Source organism: Myotis yumanensis, unplaced genomic scaffold (assembly GCF_028538775.1).
Source record: "Myotis yumanensis isolate MYYU_CA2020_CCGP unplaced genomic scaffold, mMyoYum1.0.hap1 SCAF_10, whole genome shotgun sequence".
Taxonomy (NCBI): domain Eukaryota; kingdom Metazoa; phylum Chordata; class Mammalia; order Chiroptera; family Vespertilionidae; genus Myotis; species Myotis yumanensis.
This window is the reverse complement of record NW_027223761.1, coordinates 43,079,755-43,103,928: the sequence shown is the minus strand read 5'-3', so window position 1 is coordinate 43,103,928 and position 24,174 is coordinate 43,079,755. Positions and strand designations below refer to the sequence as shown.

Sequence of the window (24,174 nt, the reverse complement as noted above, 5' to 3'; positions counted from 1 at the left end):
CGTCACCCAAATTAAACAGTTATCAAGATTTGAGTACATTTAGTTCATCTATCCCTCCTTCCTCTTTCTTTCCTAAAGTACTTTATTTAAAATGTTTAAGTTGTGGTAAAATGTACATAACCTAAAAATGACCGTCGTAACCATTCTAAGCGAATGGTTCAGTCGTGTTAAATATGCTCACATTGACGTGTAACCAGTCTCATCCTGCAAAACAAAACTTACCCCGTTAAAAACTCCCCTCTCCCCACCGTTGGCCACCACCATTCTACTTTCTCAGACAGTATTTGTCCTTTTGTGACTGGCTTATTTCACTTTGCGTATTGCCGTCAAGATTCATCCATGTTGTCGCCCGTGTCAGAATTTCCTTCATTTTTGAGCCTTAATAATATTCTATTGTATATATGGGGTGTCCCAAAAATGTATACACACTTTAACAGCTGATAACTCACTTAATATTCACTCCTTTTCACGTTTAACTGAATTGAAATAATGGGTGAAGCCAGACTAAGCTTTGGACAAAAATAAAATTTATCCTAAAGTGCCACTAGACTTCTTTTTTATGGGGACACATAAAAGATAAAGTTTACTGTACAAAACCAGCAACAGTCGATAAATTGAAGGCACACAAATAGAGAGTGAAATGATGCTTGATGTTTGCGATCCCATTGCTTCAAGTCATCAGCAATGCCTGGACCAGAACGGTCATCAGTTTGAAAACAGACATTGACCAAAAAAATTATTCATTCCTGTAGATTCTCTTAAATTTTGAAAATGAACTGGATGTGGATAAACACTGATTTTATAATCATTCAAAGTGTGTACACACTTTTGGGACACGCTGTATGCACCACATTTTGTTTAGCCGTTCGTCCATTGGTGAGCAGGGGGGTTGCTCCCACCTTTGGGCTGTTGCGTATTATGCTGCTATGAACATAGATGTGCAAATATCTCTTCAAGATTATGCTTTCAATTCTTTCAGATAGATATTTCCAGAAGTGGAATTGCTGGATCCCAGGGAGATTTTATTTAAAATGTTTGAGGAACACCATACCGCGTCTGACAGCAGCGGTACCTGTTTACTTTCCCATCAGTGGTGTGCCCGTGGGGTTTCCGTTTCGCCACATCCTCGGCAGCACTTGTTATTTTCTGGTTCTTATTTTTGATGGCAGCCTCCTAATGGGTGTGGGGTGGCACCTCATAGTGGTTTTGATTTGCATTTCCCTAATGATTAGTGATGTTAAGCATCTTCTGCACGTGCTTCTCGGGCATTTGTATATATCTTCTTTAGAAAAATGTCCATGCAAGTCCGTGGCCCATTTCTAAACTGGGCTGTTTGTTTGTTTTATGGATGAGTTGTAGGGCTTTTAAAAAACGTATTCTGACTATTAACCCTGTATCACATAAAAGGTTTGCCAATATTTTCTCCCACTTCATAGGTTGCTTTGCTGAAATATTTTAAAGTAAATCCCAGACATCATGTCATTTCATCAAAGATGGATTTTATTAGGGCCAGAAGGTCCTGAATGACACTGAAATGTGACCGTGCAACTCAGAGCCAGCTCGGAACTGAGTGTACGGTGCTGTGTGAGGGGGCTCTGTGGGCTTTGGGAACATGGTGTGTGACTGGGGATCGGGCACCCTGAGTGAGGGTGGGAGTGATGGTCTCACTGTGTGAGGCCTGTGCTCCGGTGATGTGTGACACGTGGACACCGTGGGGGACTATGGGACATGACACAGGAAGGTGACAGCAATCGTGTCCTTGGGTGCCGTCCTGGGGGGATGAGTGGGACACAGAGTGGGACAGTGTATGTGGATGTGCCGTAGGTGACGTGTGTGTGTGTGTGTGTGTGTGTGTGTGTGTGTGTGTGAGATCCATGTGGACTAGCCCCAGCCGCAGCTGCTGACCATCAGGGGGAGGACAGACAGCACGGAGTGGACAAGGACAAATGCCTGGTGGGGACAGAAATGATGCCTGAATCCAAGCTGGAGCGAGGCCCCCTCCTTCCTCTGAACTCCCCGGGAAGGTCTCCTGGAGGCAGGACGGGAGCAGGTCAGTGGGAGGCCGTGGGTACCGGGGAACAGCAAGGGCGGGGTGTCAGACAGCCCTGTCTGGCTCTGACAGTTAGCAATCGTTTTGTCTTTGAGCCTCAATTCCCTCAAGTGGAAAATGGGGCTGTTGGGAGGATTACATGAAATAGTGCTTTTAAATGAACAGCACCCGGCGCTAAGCTCATGCTCAGTGTTCTCTTGAGGAGCACCGTTCCTCACATCCCTCGGCCCAGGCACCTGGGGTGAGGGGAGCGAGTGGGTGTGCAGAGGGGTCACTGAATGACTGATACCGTATTCTCCTGTGCCCACAATCCTTTTGTCCCTGCTCACACTGTCAGCACCTCCCCCTCGCTCCCACACCCTCCCCTCCAGGCTCCTGCCGTCTTCACCCGCTGTCAGCCTCCAGCCCAGGCTCCTACAGCCTCATTCAATTAGGCCGATGCAATTTACTGAAGAAAAAACCCATAATTTGGTTAATCACACCACTAGGGGATCTGGCCAGGCTGGGGAGGAGGGGGTGGGTCCTAACAGCTGAGGGCACAGGTCTCGACGTTGCCTGTCTCTCAGGACCCCACCCACTCCCTTGGACTCCCTTTGGACTCCATTTAGGAGCCAACAGAGTTCAAAGCTTGGGTCTCCCCAACTCCAACTACAGAGAGAGGTTTTGAAACAGCTTGGACTGACCAGGGTCACTTGTGCCCTGGGAGGGTCCCTAGTCTTTCCTATGCCTCAGTCTCCCCATCTGACAATGGGCCAGGGGAGGAGGGGGTCTCTGAGCCTCCAGCCAGCCCAGCTGGACTTTGCAGCCCAGGTCTGCTCAGCCCCTCTCATGGCTTCAGGAAGGCCTTCCTTCTCTTGGGCTTTGGGGATGGAGAGGGTAGAGCATGGTTCGGAGTGGGTGGGTGTCCTCAGAGCCTCATTTGGAACAGGTCCACCCAGTGCCAGTGTCAGGGACCCTGTAGACCCGACTGCACACCTGGATGGGGCAGGAAGAATGGGCCGCTGCTTCTAACCTCGCAGGTTGTACCTTGCACAGGGGCTCCCACAGAACTGGGCGGCACTGACACCCAGCCCGCTTCCCCCACCGCCAGTCCTCGCCCCTGAGGGCTGCATTTGCCCAGGGGGTTGAGCTCACCTCTTTCTAACTTGCTCAGAGGTGGCCTAGTCCCCTGCTGGGAGCCAGCTTAGGCAGGACGTGTGGTTCCCGTCTTCTCAGCAGTGCTGGGAGAAGGCACCATTGTATAGATGAGGAAACTTAGCCCAAGAAGGTTAAAGACCCGCCTAGTGCCACGCAGGTGACGTGTGCAGAGGTAACGGGGCGGGGGGCGGGGGGTGGCGCCTGGGGAAGGAGAATCAGAACGGCCACATGCACTGAGCCAACACTCAGACATGCACTCAGTCACTTATTTGGAGTCAAAACCAGCCACGGGTACACACCCTCCCTCAGACAGCTGCACACTCACAGGGCACACCCAGGCTCACATGGACACGGACACAGGCTGTGACAGACACAGCACACGCAGGCGGCTCATGCACAGATGTGGACACAGGGGTGCTCACACATTTACACTCACACACATTCTCCTACAGAATCCCAGGCCCACGTGCTTTCACACAGACATTCTCCTAGTGACTCAAGGGACATAGTCTGCTTGGTCACATGATGGCCCCAGGGACATGCTTTATGGACGACTAATGGGCAGGTCACACATGTGCTTAAGTCTCCAGCAAAGCAGGAGCTCCCAGGGAGTGAGAGAAAAGGTCAGTTTTGATGAGTGCATCAGTTTCGATGGGAGCATCCGGAATTTGGCAATCAAAAGAAGTCATACAAAAGCGATTTTAATTTTCAGTTCCAAGACAAAACTTGTACAAGGTCTGTGGGGGCATCGTCATGGTTTGGGGCTGTGTTTCGGGTTTCTATAGGATTTGCACAGCTTCACAGGCACAACAATCCCATGAGATCTCCTGGGCTCACATGTTTACCCAGCCCTGAGGTGTGTGCGTGTGTGCGTGTGTGTGTGTGTGTGTGTGTGTGTGTGTGTGCGCCTGCTCCGTGGCTCCCGGATCCTGGGATGTGAGGAGAGAGTAGGGAGAAGTTCCAGAGACTCCGGATGTTTGTTCTCTGGCTTCCTGGGCCCTCCAAAGGCAAATAACTTTGGATGCCAGGCTGCTTGCCAGGGTGGGGTGGGCGGGGCGGTGGGTTGTGTGAGGAGCCTGCCCCTGCCTCTGAGCCCTGCTGATGGGGACCCTGCACAATGATGCAGCATGACCGAGGTCCATGGCCAGCTCCGGTGGGCTCGCGGGCCCACCACCTCCCCTCTCCGTGGCTCAGTGCCCCCATCTAGAGAATGGGGGCAAGGAGGAGGTGGGACTGGATGGGCTCTCCTCTGGAGTCTGAAATTGAGAGAGACTCCAGGCCTAGGGTGCAGAAGAGAAAACCCAAGCTGGGGTGGGGAGAGGGTGGGGCCAGTAGGATCCAGATTTCAGGGCAGGGTGCAGGGCCCCGGAGCCTGCAGGTTCTTTCTACCATATCCCCTTCCCTGGGCCTCAGTGCTACCCTCTGCTCAGTGCCAGAGGCTCAGCCCTTGCTGATCTGCCCAGGAACAGTGCAGAGAGGTGAATGCTGGAGGGCAGGACCAGGGGAACAGAATAGCACAGCAGGGACCAGGCACTGGAGCAGGTGGACTAGGGACAGTCCTGGAAGGACAAGAAGGAGAAGAGAGGACATCCCAGTGCAGGAGATGGAAATGGAGGGGCCCAGGCCTGGAGGTGGGAGGGGCGAGGAGGTGCGGGACTAAGGCTGGAGAGGTGGGAAGAGGCTCCAGCTCGGGGGCCTGGATCACGGAGTCACAGGAACAGCAGTAGTGCTGTCCAGGTGCTTAGAGCTTTACAAACAGCTCCCAGCAAGGCCTGGGCACTGAGGGCCTGTCCTGGGCGCAGGCGCCATGACATTCTTATGCAAGGGAGGGACACAGTCAGACTGACGTTGGATTGCAGGTAGGGATGGGGGGCAACTCATAGAGCTTTCACTCTGGGGGACAACGTGGATGGGAGCCCAGAGGCAAGGGCATGCCTGAGATGAACCCTGCCCCCAGATTCCTCACGCCAATCCCCAATACAGAGGGCTATTCTTAGGAGCAACACATTCCTGCAGGGCAGGGAGCAGGAGGGTGGCCAGCACTTAGTCTAGAGGGAAAGGGTGGACCCCATTTCTTCCAGATCTGGCTTGGTCTTCAGGGACTTGCCCTCAGTGGGCGAGGGGGCAGGAGGCTATATGACCCTGGCCATGTGACCCTCCCCAGCCCCTGTCCCCAGGGTCTGTCCCTCTGTCTCTGAATTGGTTCTTGTCTATCAAAGTCTCTTTCTCATACTCCCCCCAACTCCCCCCCAGGATTTGGGGAACAGCTGGGCTGGGCCAGGCCCTGAAGATAGAGCCAAATACAGTCATGAAACTGAGCAGTGAGGCAGTGGGAGAGACATATGACACAGAAGAACAGACAGCAAGAGGGACAAACATGGAGAATCCAGAGAGACAGAAACAGAGACGGGGACAGCCAAGCTCACCAAGACCTTTCCCCAGGGCACACACTACCTGGCAGCCCCCCCGCCCTGCCCCTGCCTCGTTCCTTGCACACCCTTGGGGACAGGGAGCTCACCCTTCCCTACGGCTTAGGCTTGTCTTTTGTGGTATGACTCACTCAGAGCAAGCTTACATCTGCCTCCTTGTGACAGCCCGCTGTGCCTAACTGCCCACATGGACCCCTGGCCAGGAGTCTAGGACGATAGAAGCATCAGGTGCAAGATGAGTGGGACAGCAGGGATGAAGGGATGCTGGTGGTGTGCCCTGGGAGGCACAGTGGCATGGAGGAGAGTGTGGGCAGTGGGGAGGGAGGCGCTACTGGCTCTGTCGTGTGGAGGCAGCTGAAGGTGGGGACGGTGCAGGAGGAGCCCTGAGCCTGTCCTGGTCCGCTTGATCTGAGGTCTGCCTCTTGGGCCGTTTCCCCCTCCCCTCACCCAGTTCTGCCCACTCTGGCTGCTCCCTTAGTCTCTCCTTTCCTGACCTCAGCCCTGTGCTGGGGACTGAGGGACCCCAGTGAGCCAGGCCTTCAGAGATCTGAGTGCTCACACAATTCCTTCCTTCTCTCCCCAACTTCTTTCCCCTTCCCATCCCTCATCCACACCCAAACCTGGGACAATCAGGAGGCCATTTTGGAGGAGACAGAAGCTAAGTAGAAGCTGAGACCGGCTTAGAGAGGATGAACCTGGGAGGAACTAGTTGTGACTCCTAGAGGGGACCAGCTCATTGAGGTGGGGACACGGGGGGGGGGGGGGGGGGCGGCGCCAGGACTGGGCTCAGGTGTATTCTACAGTGCACGTGTCTCCAGTGTGGCTCGGAGGCTGGAGACGCGGCCCTGTTGGAGTAACAACTGAAGCTGGAGTCTGCGAAGGGTGGGAGGAGGGAGGAGGAGCGGTGAGGGGAGGGGAAATAAAGGAGGAAGGAGAGGAAGAGAAAGATAGGAGGGAGGGAGGCCCTTCCACATGCCCTGGTCCCAAGCGGGGCCCCACTGTCCCACCAGATGGTCTCTCCCCTCAGCACCTCCTCTGGGACCTTCCCTGAGAAGGCTCCCTCCTGCACTTGCTTCCAGAGAACAGGGTGTCCTCTCCTCTCTCACCCTTAAACTCCTCACCTAGAAAATGGGTTGGTAAAGCAGGCACCTACCTGCCAGCATTTGTGGCAGGATTAGAGGTAGTGCCTGTCCCTGGGTCTTAAATTGTGGCCTCTGGGCCAGCAGCACCCTCATCATCTATGAATGTTTTGGAAATGGGAATTCTTGGCCTCATCCCAGACTCACTGCACGGGAAACCCTGGAGGTGGAGCCTGGCAATCTGCATGGCAACAAGCCCTCAGAGGATTCACATTCAAGTGTGAGAACCACTGGTGGGCACTTCTAGCCACAGTAGGTGCTTGAGAACGCTGCCTTCCCTTTCCCAACGCCATGCAAGCAGGGCACTGACATTTGAGCTTGTCCAGCTGTGGCCTGGGTCTTCTCCTTCTGGTTCCTTCAGATCTAGTCACAGAGGGTCACCAAGCCTCTCTCCTCCATTCTCCTGCTGCTGGTCCAGCTCAACCTTGTTGAGGGGAGGTCTGGAGCTGTAAGATCTTAGTTCTCCTGGGCAGCTCTTCTCTGAGTATTTAAGGCGCCATGTCTGTTAGCTAGCTCCTTGGGCAGGTGGCAGACGTGGGTGGTGGGGGGGGTTGGGCCGCCTCTCCCACTTCCTTGTAGAGTCTCCAAGTACAGGGCTAGGCATGCTGCGATGGCTGTGAGAGTCACAGCATAAGCTTGGGTGCTCGGGCTCAGGCTGGGGTCTGAGGCCCAGCCAAAGGGGGCTACTCTGGCCTGGGTCCCCAGGGGGCCTCCTTTGGGGGAGTTCTGCCAATCACCCTGATGGGAGCATCTGGGCTTGCTAGAGCCAGGCATGTGCTGGGCATAGAGACAGATTTCTCCTTTGTCTCTGAAGACTCTGTTCTCTGGAGGATAAGAGATTGTGTATATTGCCCACCAGAACAGGAGGCAGGAAGCAAAGGAGTGTAGATGGCATCTGCCTTGGCACCCCTGGTTTCTCCCAATGGGGCGGACTTTCTGGGGTTCCCCCATTCTGTGGATGCTCATCTTGGGTCAGGCAGTTTCTCCCCAAGTCCTCAAGGTGACTACTTGGAGGTTTGGGGAAGGAGTGGGCGGGACCGGAGTGGGCAGGAGAGAGATGGCAGGAGAAGCCATGAGAGGAGCCAGGACCTGGAGGTGGGAAAAGACATCGAGACTCTTGGAGATGAGACGGGAGAGCAGACTGTGGAAGAGATGGACCTGGCCTGAGGGAGATGTGGGAGGGAGAGATTCCCTCGGAGAAACTGGAGAGAGAGAATCTGAGAGAGAGAGACACAGCCCCGGAGGGAAGGAAAGAGGATTAGAAAGGGAGAGGGGCTCGAGGTCCTGGAGGGTCTTGAAGGAGCCCCCCTCCTCAGAGAAGAGGACACCAAAGCCCGGCACACAGGGGACCTCACATGAGCAGAGTTGGAAGAACCAGTATGTATGGCCCGTCCCACTAACACAACTTGTCTTGGGAGGCATTGCACTACTGGGTTTGATGTGATTTTGGTGTTTTATTTCTTCTAGGCCACCATGAAGGGCATTGTGAGCTTCCTTCCAGAGGTGTGTGTGTGGGGGAGAGGGGGGTAGTTTTAGGCTGCAGGGAGAGCAGGAAGTAGTTTATGGAGGTGGAAAAGACATAGAAACTCACAGAGACAAGACAGCAGAGCAGGCTGTGACAGTGGTACTGACCCTCAAGAAGGGCAGTAGTTCCTTACGCCATCAGAAGGCATAAGGCCGAGGTCTTTGGCTTCATATCATCCTAGGCATTAAGGAGTTAGAAGTAATTTAGTCCAGACCTTCTCCACGCCCAGGCGAGTGCAGAAATGCTGGTCCAGCCCCAACGCTGGCCCCAGAGAAACGGGCTCCTCCGGAACAGAACAGGCTCCCTGTCTCAGTACCTGGGGTGAGAGACTAGTGAGTGGGAGTGGCACTGTCTACAATGCTGAGTGGCCCTACCTCCAACCACAGAGCTACCGGTAGGGCTGGGGAAAGCAGGGAGTTTCCACCCACCCACCCACCCACCCACCCTCTGTCTGTCCATCCATCCATCTGCATTGAACTGAAACACAAAACCATAGAACTATATGTTGCAGAGCTGAAGGACTCATTTTTACTAACGAGGAAACCAAGGCTCAGAAGACCCTTGCTGATCGGCCACACAGAGCTTCTGTAGTCCATCTGGGGCAGGACTGGAAATCGCTGCTTTTTTTCTATGCACCACAAATTCTCCCCTGTGGTCTTGGAAATTGCCTGGTTGTTATGCTGACATTTATATAGATGTTGGTTCAAAAAAGCTTCGGAGGCAGGAAATGTGACCTCCTTCACCCCACCCGAGTCTGGGCTGTGCGCACACGTGTGTGAATGCCTGCGTGCACATGCCCAAGTGCCTATTTGTATATATGGCTGCATTTCTATTCGTGTGTGCATGTTTGTGTGAGGTGTATGCATATATGTTGGTCAGTGGTGTGTGCATGGCGACATGTGTATGTTTGACACGTGTAGATGTGCATGAGAGCAGGGATGGCTCTATTTGAGCTTCCCTTTCCTCTTTTTAAGATTGCTGGGCTTCTAGCCCTTGACTTGAGCCTTGTCAGCCCCCCACACCCCGTGCCTCCCATTGGGGGATTCCCCCACTTTCATGCCCCACTGATTCTCTCCTCCCGTCACTGGGCAGCGCCCTGCTCTCCATGCCCCACCTCATGGAATTTGAGTTATGTCCCCCTTGAGTTGATGCAGTGGAGGTGATGCTGCTTTGAGATCTGTGAAAGGTCCAAGGAGGAGCAAGCCTTGAAGAACTCTTTGAGGGCAAGGTTGAGTGGCCCTTCCCAGCCATGTTCCTGCACCCAACACCCTCCAGTCCTGGGGCGGACAGGGCAGGGCAGGGCAGGGCCAGGAAGTGGATGGACCTAAGGATGCCAGGCAGAGAGCCCCAGACCATCGGCCTGTCTGCATCCAACCCAGTCTGGCTGGGTGTGACACCTTCTCCCTGCTGCTGCCCCAACTCTCCCGAAGTTTCCTATCTCATTCTCCCATCCTTGCCATTATCCTGCCCTTAGCAGGATTGGTCACAGAAAACTGACCAATCAGAACAAAGGCCAGACAAGCACCCACCAACTCCAGTAAAGGACAGGTCAGGGAATCCCCCAATCCAAATAAAGGACAGGCCCAAGAGCCCACCAATGGGAACACACGACAAACTATTCTCTGTAAGCCCCCTGAGGAGGAACTAGGGGGCAGGTGCAGAACAGAGCTAGAGACTTGGATTCTGAACTTGGCTCTGCCTTGACCGGCTGGCTGACCACAGAAGGGGCCTTGCTTCTCTTTGAGCCTCAGTTTCCTCATCTGTCAAATGGGGACACTTAGCTGTCCCAAGCCTGTGGCTTTGAAAAAAAATTCCCCTACATCAGTGCCTATATTCCATTCCCTCTCCTCCAACTTCCACAGCACACATATCCAACTGCAGGACAGGGCTCCTCACTGCTCACCTCGTCCACCCTCTGTCTCCAGCCAAGAGCAGACCTAAGCCAGCACCACCTTCTAGGACTCTCTGTTGGGAATCACTCTGAGGAGCCTGGGTTTGCAGATGCTACTTCAGGATTATATGAGGCATCAGCTCTTCCTCCCCTCTTTAGTCTGCAGATTGACCCCTAAAGGCCGCCATAGCCTGCATGTATATGATGCGAGCAGGTGTTTTGAGCCCTGGCCCTGTGAATCTGTGGGAAATGCATCCATGTGAGCCCGCGCGTGTACCAGGAGGGAGTCTGAAGGCACGCTGGGGTGTTTCTGCGAGGGTGTGAGGGCCTGTGGCTGTGCCGCCAGGTGTGCATGGTGCTGAGGGTGTGTGCCTTGTGATGAGGAGCGCCGAAGGACAATTGATTCGATCTGGGAGTTGTACTGTTTGGAAGCAGCAGCCTCTGTTGTCCAAGGGCAGGGACATATCTCTATGATCAAAATTCGTCTTCATCCTTGAGCAGTAGCAGGGATCAAAGGGAGGCTGGGAGTTGGGGAAAGCAATGCCAAGTGAGCATGCAGGAAGAAAGCCCATTGCTCCCCCCTCCTGGGAACACAGGACTGGGAGGGAGGAGGGCAGGGAGGAAACTGAAGCCAAGAAGATGCAAGTCTGGAGCTGAAGTCTGGGCCCCAGTGCAGGACTACTCTGTGTAGCCTCTCTGAAAAAATGGGCAATTAGCCCTTCGTTGCATAGCCTCAGGGATGGGAAGCTCACTCCCCCCTCTCTCCTGGTGGCCTCCGCCTATGTAGGATGGCTTTGCCTGGAAGAAGGTCCTTCATCCCATTGGACCAAGGGCAGCCTCCTGCGAAATCTTATGGATCTCCAGGCCATCCCTGGGGCCACAGAGGCCAGCCCCCTGCCCAGGAGAGCCTGAGAGATTGGAGTTGAAGACTGAGACTCCTGAGTCTGCTCTGCCTTAGGCTAGGTAACCCCAGGTTCTTCAGTCTTAGTCATATGAAGGCCTTGGTTTCCAGTTCCCTCCTTACTCTGAGTCTCGTCTTGTCCTTATCTGAGACACAGTGCACTGGGGTGGTCTGATCAGACGATAGGAGTAGGGTAATTGTCATCTTCTCTATTGAGGTTAACAAATCTTTATCAATATGGCCTGTGGGTTCAGCATTTTAATTTATTACCAGCCACACTCATGCTATGGGCTCATGCTGAGATTGTGGTCCACTAAGACCCTCAACCTCATATCATTTTCATATGAACAGGGGCCAAGCCATGTCTCTCTTTTAGATACTCACTTTGCTTTTTGAACACAGACCCAGCCGTCCAAAGGGAAGACATCAGAAAAAATTTCCAAGGACTAGCGGGGAGGACATGGCTGAGTGAACAGAATGAGTCATAACCCTGCCTTGGCCCTGGATCCCGGTTCTGTTACCTTTCCCTTTGATCGCCTAGGCTCCAGCCAAGTTAATAGAGTGAGAAGCAGGGACCTTTCTTGTTTCTGTTCCGGCTCTCCAAGGACAATGCCTCTTCCTGGGACCGGAACGCTGTGAGGCAGTCAAGGCTGACTTCTCCTTCTGTCTTTCGAGGGGCTGACCCAGCGGCGTTTCTTCCCCGTCGTGGGCTCATGCATCCCTTGAGCTCTTGGTACTCCTAACCTCGCCCCTCATTCAGTTGAAAAATGAGACCACCTTCCTTTTGGGGAAAGTGAGTAGGACCCAGATTCTGCAGGTATTTAGCTGAGCACCTACTCTGTGTAGGATAATCTGGAAGGCACCTTTTGGGGCTCAGTTTCATTTTATCTTCATATCAAGGGGGAGAGAGGCTCAGTTGCCCCCGGTGTATAGATAGAAGACTGAGGCTCAGTGAGTTGACCAAAACACGCACCGCTAATAAATAGTGGATCTAGGATTCAAATTTGGGTGGGTTTTTTGTTTGCTTGGTTGGTTGGTTGCTTGTTTAATGTGGAGGCTTGTGCTTTCCCTACTAGGCCAGAGTTGTCCTTGCTAAAGGGCAAGAGACCTGAGATTTAGTCTAAACTTACCTCTTGACTCACTGTGAGCTCTTTGCTAGGTTCACGGTCCTGCTCTGAGCACCCGGTTTTCCCATCTGGAAGATGAGTGGACTTGGACATTCAAGGGCCTGAAGACTTGTTGTGTTCTGAGGCCCTAAGATCCTGGATCCCAGTGTCTGGGAGCCTTTGGCTCTGCCTGGCAAAGGCCCTCACTGCCCTTTCTTCTCTTCCAGGATGCCTTGCTGAGCCTCGGCTCTGTCATCGACATCGTGGGCTTGCGCAGGGCTGTCAAGGAGGCCCTCTCCGCTGTGCTCCCCGGAGTGGTAGGTACCTGGCTTCACATTCCCCCTGCCCCCCAAACCTTTGCCCAGCATCTTGCTGCACCTCACACGGGGTCAAGAAAGAAGGAAGAGGCCCTAGCCGGTTTGGCTCAGTGGATAGAGTGTCAGCCCAAGGACTGAAGGGTCCCGGGTTCCATTCCGGTCAGGGGCACATGCCTTGGTTGCGGGCTCAATTCCCAGACCCGGTTGGGGTGCGTGTGGGAGGCAACCAGTGGGTGTGTCTCTCTCACTTCGATGTTTCTCTCACTCTGTCTCTCCCCCTCCCTTCCACTCTCTTAAAAACCAATGGAAAAAATAACCTCAGGTGAGGATTTAAGAGGACTCTCCTGGGGAAGTGAAGGGTTTGGTTGAGTGTTGGAGAGGGCTTCCTGGAGGAGGAGGGCTGAAGCTAAACCCTAAAGAATGAACTTACATAGCAATCCTGGAATGTTGGAGACAGGCGCCTTTGAGCTTAACGGAAAAGAGCACGTCTCAGATAATGGAAGGTATTCACCCAGGTCGGATAACAGCTAGGACACAGAGGCAGCAGGTGGGCTTTGGAATACGTACAGCAGGAGGAGTGGAGGGCAGACATGCAGAACTTCCTTGATGCTAGGTCTGGGAGGTGCTGGAAAGGGGCTCAGCCTCGATGAATGGACCTGTGCCCAGTCAAAGTGACCTCCAGAAAGGAGGGAGGTTGCCAGGGCCCATGGTCACCTGGTCACCACGGTTGCCCGAGCTCAGAGTGTCTGGGTGAGGAAACTTTGACCCTCTTCAGCGGCCCCAGGCCACTCCCCAACCTGGCTCCGATGGTCACTGTCCCGCCTTTGGGCAGTAGGATGGATAAACTGGCCCTCAGGACCCAAAGCAGCAGAGTCTCAGTTGCGCCAGATAGAGGGAAGGAAGCAGAGGACTATCGATCCGGAGGGGGAGGTCTGACCCAGCCTAAGGGGCACGGAAGACTTCCTGGAGGGGAGATGCCTAAATTGAGTCCCCGTAGCCTGGAATGAAGACTTTACTCTAGATACCAGCCAAGGGCAACCTCTGCTCCAGGAAATGCGGGTAATTCAGAAGGTGACCCACCCCAGGGCCAGTTGTGTCTGAATCTGCTTGATGGATACACCACCCAAGGCCCAGAGAGGCAGGTGCTTCCCCCAAGGTTACACAACATGACAGGGACACATGGGGCTTGGCACCTAAGCACTCCCATTCTCTCTCCTCAGCTCTGCCTTCTCAGAACCTCCTAGAAGTTCAGAGCCCAGGAGGAGGGCTGAACAGTGAGCTTTACTGAGCGTGAAATTGGCAGGAAGTGGGTGGTGTGTTGGCACTCAAAAATAAATCCTCCCTGAGAAGGATGGGACTGAGGCAACATCTGGCCTGGGGTGGAGACACATCTGGAAAGGAGGGGGTGGGGAGGCTGGCAAGTCAGCATCCACAAAGGCTGCCTGGCCCCTCTGTGGCCATTGAGGCTGTCCAGGGAGGGGGAGGAAGAGGTGTCTGGCCAGACCTTCACAGGCAGGGTGCCTAGTTATGCCCACATAGATGCCCAGCACTGGGTGCTGGAAAGACAGCTGACTAGGTTCCTGAAACAGTAGGTAATGTCTACTTTGGTTCATCCAAGAGACCTGTTTGAGCTCGGGAAGCCCTGGCTTTGTCTGGATAGCACGGAAGGGCTCAGCCTTCAAAGAGTGGATGGGGGAGATCGAAGGTCTACTCTGCCTCCAGACTGGATGGGGGGGGCGTGTTCCTCCTCCGTTCCTCCCCCCGCCCCCCCCATAAGTAAGGACAGCCGCTAGCACCTGGCTCCCTCATCAGCACCCATTGTGGCAGGCAGCCCCGAATGCAGATGGTGCTGATGTGTCTGGAACTGTTCCTTTCTTCTCTTCAATAAACTCAGCTAATTTTAACCCAGAGGCTGAGAGTGAGGGTGTGGGAGGCAGAGGGACAACCGGAAATGAAGTGAGGAGCTGTCCTCTCTGCCTCCCCACCCCGGATCGTCCACCTCTCTCTCTGCCAGGGGAGGACTCTCTGTGTGACTCTGGGTGCTGTGGGGTCTCAGTCTCTTAGGGACAAATCCCACAGGCCCCGCCTAGGCTGCTAAAAGAGCCAGATGACAATATGGCCTGCAGTAGGAGGAGTGGGTGGTCTCATTCCCACTGATTTCTTCATCCCTGAACTCCCCGCCTGGACCCTCACCCAGGAGGCCAAGGGGGCTCCAGGCCTTGCCTATGTCTGTCCCTCCCACTCCCTTCAGGCCCTATCATCCCCAGCCCATACCATACTGTGTCTGGCGTGGGTTCTCTGGAAGGAGGACTAGGCCATCTCCTGGGGGTTGGGAGAGGGTCAGGGCTGGCTAGGGACAGCCAAAGGCAACAAGAGTGACTGGCAGGATTATGGGCTCATCGTCATGAAAGGCAACTGCTTTTACTAAGGACTTCACGCTTACTGAAGGTGGGCCTTCAACACCCAGCTCTAATGTCACCTCCTCCAGGAGCCCTCCCTGATACCAACAGCAGAGAAGAGAGCTCTCCATTCTGCCACTGAGAAAACAGTGCCCCTCGGGATACTTAGCTGAGCACATGCATGCCCCCCCACTGGGGCAGGGGCTCTGCTGGACACACTGGCCTCTCTCTGGGCCTCCCTCGTCATGCAGTGTGGGCAATGGAGATGCTCTATAAGGCTGTGCTGAACGGGAGTTGGTTGTAGATCCCTAAGAGCAGCCAGTCCCACCTGGGGAGAATGTGGATTTTTGCATGTGGGTCAGTGAAGGCAACTGATTTTTCCAAGACTGATACTGAGGCTGAGACTGCTCTGGGCCCTAGGACTGGACAATTTTTGAGCAGAGCTTTGATCTCACTCTGGGAAGTGATCATTCCAAAATACAAATCTGCTCCTGTCTCTCAGGGCTCACCCCACAGCCCTCCACCTGGCAGCAGCCCCTGGCATCCAGCTCCAGCTTGGTTTACAGGCCCTTCCAGCTCAGCCCCTGCTGACCCCAAGCCCACCTCCTGTGCTCCTACCGTCACTGTCTGTTCCATAAACACTTAGTACTTTCACACCTACATACCTGCCACTCAACCCAGAAGCCATTCTTCTGTGCTTCGCCCACTCCCTGAATGAGTCTAATTTCCATACCAGTTACAGCTTTAAGGTCACTTCCTCCAGGAAGCCCTCCCAGCTTGGATCACAGTGTGTGGTTTCTTGTAGAGTTGTTTATGTCTCTGAGGTAAGAGGGAAGCTTCCGGGACATTCTGAGCCCCTCCTGCACTAAGGCCTTGAGTAGACGCAGAGTTATTGTTTGCTGAGGCTGGAGTCACAGCAAGGAAACATGCCACATTCTCCCCAGGTGGGACTGGCTGCTCTTAGGGATCTACAACCAACTCCCATTTAGCGCAGCCTTATAGAGCATCTCCATTGCCCTCACTGCATGACTCCCTCCCTACACCCTGGATTTAGGATGATAGATAAGAAAAGCCAGCAGGGTCATAGAGCACTGCCTGTTCAGAACCCCTTCCGAGAGGAGACAGTGAAATGGTAAGTTCATAAGGGAGTTTTTCCACCCTGACTACATGTTAGAATTACCTGGGGCGTAAACCCATCAGATGCTTGAGCCCACTCCCAGAGGGTCCGTGACCCTGGTACCTGGAACTGTGTACAGGCTGGAAGCGGGCAGCTGGGAGGGCCTCTCCGCGGTCTCATGAGTGTCTTCTGTTTTAGGAAACAGTCTACACCTACCTTCTGGACAGGGAGTCCCGGCTGGTGTGTGAGGACCCTCCCCACGAGCTGCCCCAGGAGGGAAAAGTCCGGTGAGCCATCCTCCGCCCTGTTGCTTTCCCTCATGGCCAAGGATCTCAGGCCTGGGCACCTTTCAAAGTCCTCTGGTCTGACCCTCCCCATCTGACCTTGGCCTCAGCTTCCCAGCCCCTCCTGAGTGGACACAGGTGCGGTTCCTCGGCTGGGTCACTGACTCCAGCATAGAGGGGAGAAGCAATGCCTCCTTTTGTGTCGGTTGGAGGAATGGGTGACCCTGGGAAAGTGCCAACTGGTAGGTTTCCTCCCAGAAAGCTCTGGTAAATCGCTGCGGCCTCCTCAGAGCCGAGTCCCAGAATGTCAGGGCTGCAGTCTGTCATTTAGAACCCGGGCAGGCTAGGAAAACCGCCTGAAGGTTCTCACCGTCACAGAACCACAGAATCACGGAGTTCGGAGTCACTGAGTGCTGGGCCTGCAGGAGTTCGCGGCATCTGAGGACAGAGCTCACAGGCACTGTCCTGCAGTGGGTCCTGGAGCCCAGCTGCCTGGGTTTGAGTCCCAGCTCCCCATGTACTAGCTGAACAACCTAAGGCAAGACACCCAACCTCTCTGCGCCTCGGGTTTTCTTGTTTGTGAAATGGTGATAATAATAGTACTTACCTCATAGGGTTGTTGGGAGGACTAAATGAGTTTAGCACATTTGTAAAGCACTTAAAACTGTATGAATGATAAATGCCTGGTTGTGTTTTCATTATGACAGAATGTTGGAATCACTGACTTCAGGAACATGGGCTTGGTGCCCTATGGTCCCCTGACACCCCTGAGCCTATTGAATTCAGCCTCCTTATTTTCCGGACGGGCAAACATCGTGAGATGTGCCCAACGCCACATACCTAGTGGGAGGCAGAGAGCCAGGCCTGGGACATGGTCTCTTGGCTACTGGCCATTCAGGGAACAATGAGGGGAAGTGGAACTTGTCAGATGAGAAAGTGTTGACAGGCAGGATTGCGGGTCCAGAGGAGGGCAGGGCACGGGAGGATGTGCTCACTGACTTCCAAGCACCGCAGGGCCATCAAGGGCCAGGGAGCACTGGGTCGGGATCTGGGGGCTGAGTGAGCACATGGGGTGGGGGGCAGGCATGTTACTGGAAGGCAGCGCTTCACTCCCTGGGGAAGAGCTTTTCCAGCAGGCCGGGAGGTCCAGAGCTGTGGCTTTTTCAGGTGGTAGCTGAGGCTGGCACGATACTCACCTTTCGCAGGTGCCACGGGAAGACTTGCTCTTTGGGGATGCTGGAGGTCCTCAGGCTGGGCTTGCTGGTGGTCCCGGCACTTGGAACCCTGGATTCCAGGATGCTGGTCTCTCCCTCAGCTCTTCCCTATGGAAGAGGCTGGCGTCTCTCCAATACCCCAGGGCCTTCCCACCTCCTGTTCTCCCATTCCACTTTCCCTGAGCGTGAGGCTCTGGCAGTGCCCAGTGCAGGGGGTGCGCCTCCAGGGTGGGTGGCAGCCTCCCCTTCAGCATTTCCTGACAACTCCTCCCAAGGGCTGGGAGAACCAAGCCAGCCATGCCCCTCTCTGGCCTCTACTGTCCCATCTGTGAGATGGCAGGACAGGGACCGCCGGAAGATCTCTGGCATCTCAAGAAGAAAAAATGCTAAAATGTCCTCTTTTCTCCTCTGAGCCAGCACCCTCACCCCTAATTCTCAAGAACTTTGCTTAATATGAGCTTGCGCTATCCAGGAAGTCTCTTCAGAGCAGCAAAGAAGGCCTTCCTGGGAGAGGGGCATAGCAGGTGGAAGGAGCATCCTGCAGGCTTCACTCTGCCCTCCTGAGACTGCAGACACTCCCCTCAGAGGTTCTGCTGCTGGGATGGGGTCTGCAGTCCCGGCATCTCAGAGGGGGCTCAGGTCCTTTCATCCCCCAACCCCCAGCCACTGTAGACTCCGTGAAGCCTTTGGGAAAGGTCAAAAAAAAAAAAAAAAAAAGGATAAGAGTGAATGTTTCAATTAGCCTAGAGTTCAGTGGAGAGGGAGAGGCCAGTGTCTGCTGGGAGACAGGGCTCAGAAATCCCAGGAGCCCCAGGAGGTAAGGTAGGTGAGGGGTGATGGGAGAGGGGCATCTCTTAGGACTTGGAGATCAAAGTTCATTCAGGCTGGCAAAGACTGGGGTGAAATCTGCATTCTACCCCCTGTCTGGTGGTGAGCCCGCGTCCCCCCTAGGGCTGATACGTAGGTATGTGGAGGGGGGAAGAGCACTGGGATGGGGTCAGACAGGCCTGTGCTGTCATAATGCCCAGCACATAGTAGGAGCTCAGGGATTGCTGGTGGCCCTCCAGCCCCACATCCCAATACATGTACTCAGTGGGTGATCTTGAGAAAATTACTTCCCTTCTGGCCTCAGTCTTTTTCTAGAAAATGGGTGGGGTTGGTTACAGGGTACTTCCAGGGGTGATCTGTGGCACTGGCCCCAACAGGAGGCTGAGGCGCCTGCCTCTGCCCCGGCCGAGGTGGAGCCTGAGGCTCTGGCAGTGCCCAGTGCAGGGGGTGCTCCTCCAGGAAACCCTGGAGGGCTGGCAAACAGCAGCAGGTGTGACGTGGAGGCGGATCATAAAGAGATAAGGCCAAGAGGAAAGGCAGCGAATGGGCTAAGGACAGTGTGGGGAGGCAGGTGGAGATGGGCCCCAGGGCAGTGAGAGGGTCACCAGCTCCCCAGCCCCTCCTGCCAGTGCCCCTGAAACTGGACAACCAGTGAGTCCGGGCTGCCTGTCAATTCAGCAGAGACAGGGTTGAATCACATATGAGCGTTTATGCTAATAATGTCGGCAGGATGGGAGGGCAGCAGGTCATCCATGAAAATATTCTCTTACCCACCCCCGCCCCCCCAATAAGCCAGCTGCTTATACTGGCGGAAGGACAAAGATTACAAGGGGAAGTGGGCAAAGGGAATTATAGGCATGGGGCGGTAGGCGAAAGGAATAAGAATGGGTATAATGGTTACAGGTTACAGGCAATGCGCCTCGCCACGGTAATAGGCAGTTCTCAGATAAGGAGAATGGACCTCCTTCTCATTTCCAGTTTAACTCCCATGTCCCAGGCTGTAAACCCTCAGCCAGGTTAGAATGTGCTTTCTCTAATCAGAACAGAAATTATGGTTAACAGAACATGATTACTATTTCTGACCCAACACCCCTACCACTCCTGGGGCTTGCAGGCGCCTGGTGCACCCTATCCTCCCAGTGTGTTCTGGGTTTCCTGCCCGCCCGCTCCACGCCATGCTTGATGTGCTCCCTCCTCTGCAAAGTCCCACCTGCCGTCTCCATCTGGACCAGCCCGCATTTCACTTCTCTTCCAGGCCCCAGACCAGGGGTGGGCAAAGTTTTTGACTCGAGGGCCACAATGGGTTCTTAAACTGGACCAGAGGGCCGGAACAAAAGCATGGATGGAGTGTTTGTGTGAACTAATATAAATTCAAAGTAAACATCATTACATAAAAGGGTACGGTCTTTTTTTTTTAGTTTTATTCATTTCAAACGGGCCGGATCTGGCCCTGCGGGCCATAGTTTGCCCACGGCTGCCCCAGACGGAAGCCCTCTAGAACAACAGTTCTCAACCTGTGGGTCGAGACCCCTTTGGGAGTCAAACCACCCTTTCACAGGGGTTGCCTAAGACCATCGGAAAACACATATATAATTACATATTGTTTTTGTGATTAATCACTATGCTTTAATTATGTTCAATTTGTAACAATGAAAATACATCCTGCATATCAGATATTTACATTATGATTCATAACAGTAGCAAAATTACAGTTATGAAGTAGTAACGAAAATAATTTTATGGTTGGGGGTCACCACAACATGAGGAACTGTATTAAAGGGTGGCGGTATTAGGAAGGTTGAGAACCACTGCTCTAGGAGGTCTGCTCCATGTTCCCTGGCACCAAGAAAGATCCAATTTTCAGAAAAGGTGTCTAGGCCGTAGTGGTTCTGTCCACAAGCAGAACCGTGGGCTGGGAGTGGGGAGATCTGGGATCCCGGACAACATGGCTGCAGTTACAATCTTGTGCTCCCTCCCTGGGCCTCAGTCTGACTTCCCTGACATGATAGGATCGAACATTGGCATCTGTGGGCAGGCCCAGCTCTGGATTCCAAGGGCTGCAAGGGGCCTCGGGGCTGGAGGGGAGAGAATCCTGGAGGCCTGCCTGGGCAAAAGGCTTCCTGGAAGGCTCCCGCCCCTCCCTTCTTGGTGCCCTGCTTCTATCTCCCAGACTATTTCGGTCCCCAGCCCCGCCACTTTCCTCTTCTTATTGTGTTTCCTGCCATCTTAAAGCCTCTGATTACCCACTGCTGAGTGCAGCAAAATCTAGGGCTTTTTAGCTACAATGGAGACACCGCCCACAGGAGCCCCAGCTGCTTGCCTACTTCCCCTAGCACTTAGGGGTCCCAGGCCCAGCCTTGAGAAATTTCTTCCTTAGAGCTGGTTCCCTCTCGCCACAGAATTTGTCGTCCCTCTGATTTGTCCCAGGGGACGCAGGGAATAGTCTGTTCCCATCTCTGGAGCCTCACACTCTGGGAGAGGGAAAGGGAGCGGAGGGCCCAGGACCTGGCTTGAACCATAGTTTGTCTCTGAGAGAGATGAGAGATCAGAGGGTGGGAGGAGGGATGTCAGTACAAGGCTTGGGGTCACACCAAACAAAGGTCTCAGAAGAATGGAAAGGGGCCTGGACACCCAGCTCTTTCCAGACCATTGGCCCCACCAACAGAAAGCCTTTCCGTCTACTCTTTCCACTAAACAAATAGTTGTTAAAGGGACGGAACTGTCATAAAACCCACACCCGTTCCTCTCTGCACTCTGCGCCCATCTGTCTTTATCTTCAGTGGGGCATGACCACCCGGCGCCCAGGGCTGAGTCATTCATTAGCCTCCGACGTGGACAGCTGGCCCAGGGGGAGGAGTCCCCTCACCCCCATCAGCCTGGAGAGGGAGTAGGGGAGCAGGGGGTGGGGGAGTCAGGAGGCAGGCCAGTGGGGGCTCTAAGTTGAGGAGAGAACCATCTGGGGTGTGAGCAGTTTATGAAGCCCCCACCCCCATCTGGGGTGGAGACAGCAGTTCTGGGAAAGGCCCAGCAGAGGAAAGGGGCTCGAATGGGGGGTGGGTTGAGGTGAGCATGGCCTGTCTGGGGCCATGGAACGTGGCTGGGCCAGGGAGGGCAGGTTACAGAGCGAGGTGCCACGTGTGGACCCTGAGGACTGAGGATCCTTGATGCCCCAGCACTCAGAGGGCGACCTGGACCCAGACCAGGCTGACCTGCCCCAGCCCAGCCTCCCCTCTGCTGTCCCGGGAACACTGAGACTATGGGGTGCTCACTCAGACTGGGTTTCCGGTCTCCCCGATTCTCCCTGTTGGTGAGATTTTTCCCAGCAGCCAACCATCAAACCTGACCTTTACCTTCCCCTGCTGAGTCCCTCTGGGTCTCCCACTGCCCTCAGGGCCCTGGTCCCCCTCCTGCTGTCCAGCCAAACCAACTCCTTGCAGTTGGACCATCCAGCAGACACTCATTCTTCCCCTCCTCCAAGCCTTTGCACATGCAGTTCCCTCTACCTGTGCATTCCTTCCTGTCTACCTGGTTAACCTCTGCATGCCCTTTAGGACTCAACTCCAGCATCTCCTCCTCCAGGAAGCCTTCTGGACCCCACTTCCATCTGGCACCTGGGTAGGCTGGGTCCACTCTTCCTGCCTTTGTCAGAGCCCACACTCCTGCCCTTGGCCATGGGCCTGCATGTCAGTCCCTGCGCGACATTGGGACTCTAAACGTCAGGCATATATCTGCCTCCTCTTCTCATCTCAGTCCTCAGTACCAAACTTGACCCAGAAGGACCCGGAGTAAACACTCCATGGAATGAAAGACTTCAAGTAGAATTTTCCCATAAGTATTTCGTTGAGAAAACTTGCTCTGGCTCTAGTATGAGGGATGGATCTAAGGGGCCTGACAGGAGGCAGGAGACTAGGCGAGAGGTTGCTGCAGGTCAGGGGAGGGGTGGCTCTGTATGAGCTGGGGAGTAGCTTGGGATGGGAAGCAGGGGACCGTTGTGAGAGATGCATGGGCGGTGACTCACCCATTGGCTGGGGGAGGTGAGGAAGAGGGAGGCAAGGGACCCAGTGGATGGCTGTGCCACTTGGGGTAGTGGTGGCAAGGGTAAGTTCGGGTTGGGACTGGGTGTCTTTGGCGATCTCAGGGGCCCACAGGAAAGCCTCCAGGAGGCCTTTGGACGTCTGGAGCTCACGAGAGGGGAGCTGGAGAGTCACGAGGCCATAAGCGCAAAGGAAGGTGTTTTGTGCAGAAGAAAAACTGAGGATACATTACTTCATCAGGGTCCTTTGTGGGGGGTTGGGAGGAAGAGGGAGGCCAAGGCAACCCTGGGTCCCGGCGTGGGGTGGGGGAGATTGGAAGTGGAGAGTCAGGGGTCAGTGGAATGAAGCTGCAGAGTCCACTAACCAGCCCCATTCAGGGACCAGCGCCACCTTGTGGCTGCCCAATAACCAGACTGTCCCAGGCCAAGTGGCTGGGAGGGGTCCACAAGGGGGTTTGGCTAAGGGTCACCAAGGCCGGGCCCCTGTCCCCATGAAGTCCCATCCTTTATCAATTTAGTCATCAGAAAGCGTGGTTGCCATTGCCCTCCTGCCACCCTAGATTGCTATTCCTTCCTGGGAGGATTAGCACAGTCACAGCCCAGAACTGGCGCCCAGCACACTAGGAGCCTTAGAGGTCCAGGGTGTGAGGGCTGGGAGGTGGGAGACACCACTGGTTCTTAATAGCTCCTGACCCAGGGGCCAGGAGTGAACAGGCCTGGTTCAGAGGGCTACGTGACCCGCTGGAGATGCTCAGCCTCTTTGGTCTTCAACTTCTCTCGCTGCTGTTGGGGAGCCTTTCAGGCCACCAGCTCTCTTTTCTTCATCTGACTTTTGATGGTCTCCTCTTCGTGACCTCCCCCCACACACAGGAGTTCCATCCCTCCCCCACCCCCACCCCAAGCTGCTCTTCTAGCTAGGCCAAGCAGTTCCTACAAACGCAATTAAGTGGAGGCAGCATGAGAGATGAGGAACCCAGGACAATTAATCATCAGGGAGTAACATTTGGTGAAAAATCAGGCACTTAATTAAGTAGGAAGAGCCAGAGGCTGGGAGGGGGGGAGGGGGAAGATGGCATGTGTGATGAGGGCAGAGAGAAGCTCATTCTTCCCCACCTACCACCCCTTCCCTCCATCACATCTATGCCCTTTGCCTCCCCAATATTCATGCCAACTCCCTCTTGGAGGCTCACCCCCACCCCCCACCCCGCGTAGGGCTTTAGGAAGGTTCAAGCATTGCTGGTTAGGAGTATGAGTTCTGGTGCCAGCTGGCTGGGTTCAGATCCTGGCTCTACCACTTATTAGCCATGCAACCTTGGCCAGGCTACTTAACCTCTTGGTACCTTAGTTCCTCCACCTGCAAATGGAGATGATGATGCTATTTAATTCGGAGGATAGTTGGAAATTCTGAGTTCATCTATGTAATTTGCTTGGACTGTGTGCACCATAAAGATCTGATAAGTTTTAGTTATGATGATAATCCAGGAGGCTCAGAGAGGTTAGGTCACTCACCCAAGGTCAGGTGGGAGCCACGGTGAGATTTAGCCCAGGCAGCCTACCTCCAAGCCCTTGCTTTCCTTGCTCTGGGGATTTGTGCTGGCCCCTGGTGTACCTTTCCAGCATCTACCAGCAAGAGGCACTGGAGGCTGGACTGTAGTTGACTGGGGTCCCCGACTCTTTTATTTTTCCCCCTGGCGTCTGCCCTGCAGCAGGTCAGCTTGTCCAGATCTTTGCAGACATGCAGGGCCCAGCCTACTGTGTGTCCCTGGGCCAGGGATTGTTCTCTTTAATCCAGGGGCTGAGAGGT

At 54.4% G+C, this 24,174-nt stretch overlaps 1 protein-coding gene across 3 annotated transcripts in view; it reads left to right on the top strand.

Moving 5' to 3' along the window:
• The window catches only part of PDE2A (phosphodiesterase 2A), an 89,850-nt gene that overhangs the window by 45,251 nt on the left and 20,425 nt on the right, over window positions 1-24,174 (top strand). For all 3 annotated transcript variants that reach the window (XM_070425562.1, XM_070425563.1, XM_070425560.1), the window contains 2 exons: window positions 12,406-12,495; window positions 16,210-16,298. In XM_070425562.1, coding sequence (XP_070281663.1) covers window positions 12,406-12,495; window positions 16,210-16,298 — 179 coding nt within the window. The remainder of the gene's footprint in view (window positions 1-12,405; window positions 12,496-16,209; window positions 16,299-24,174) is intronic.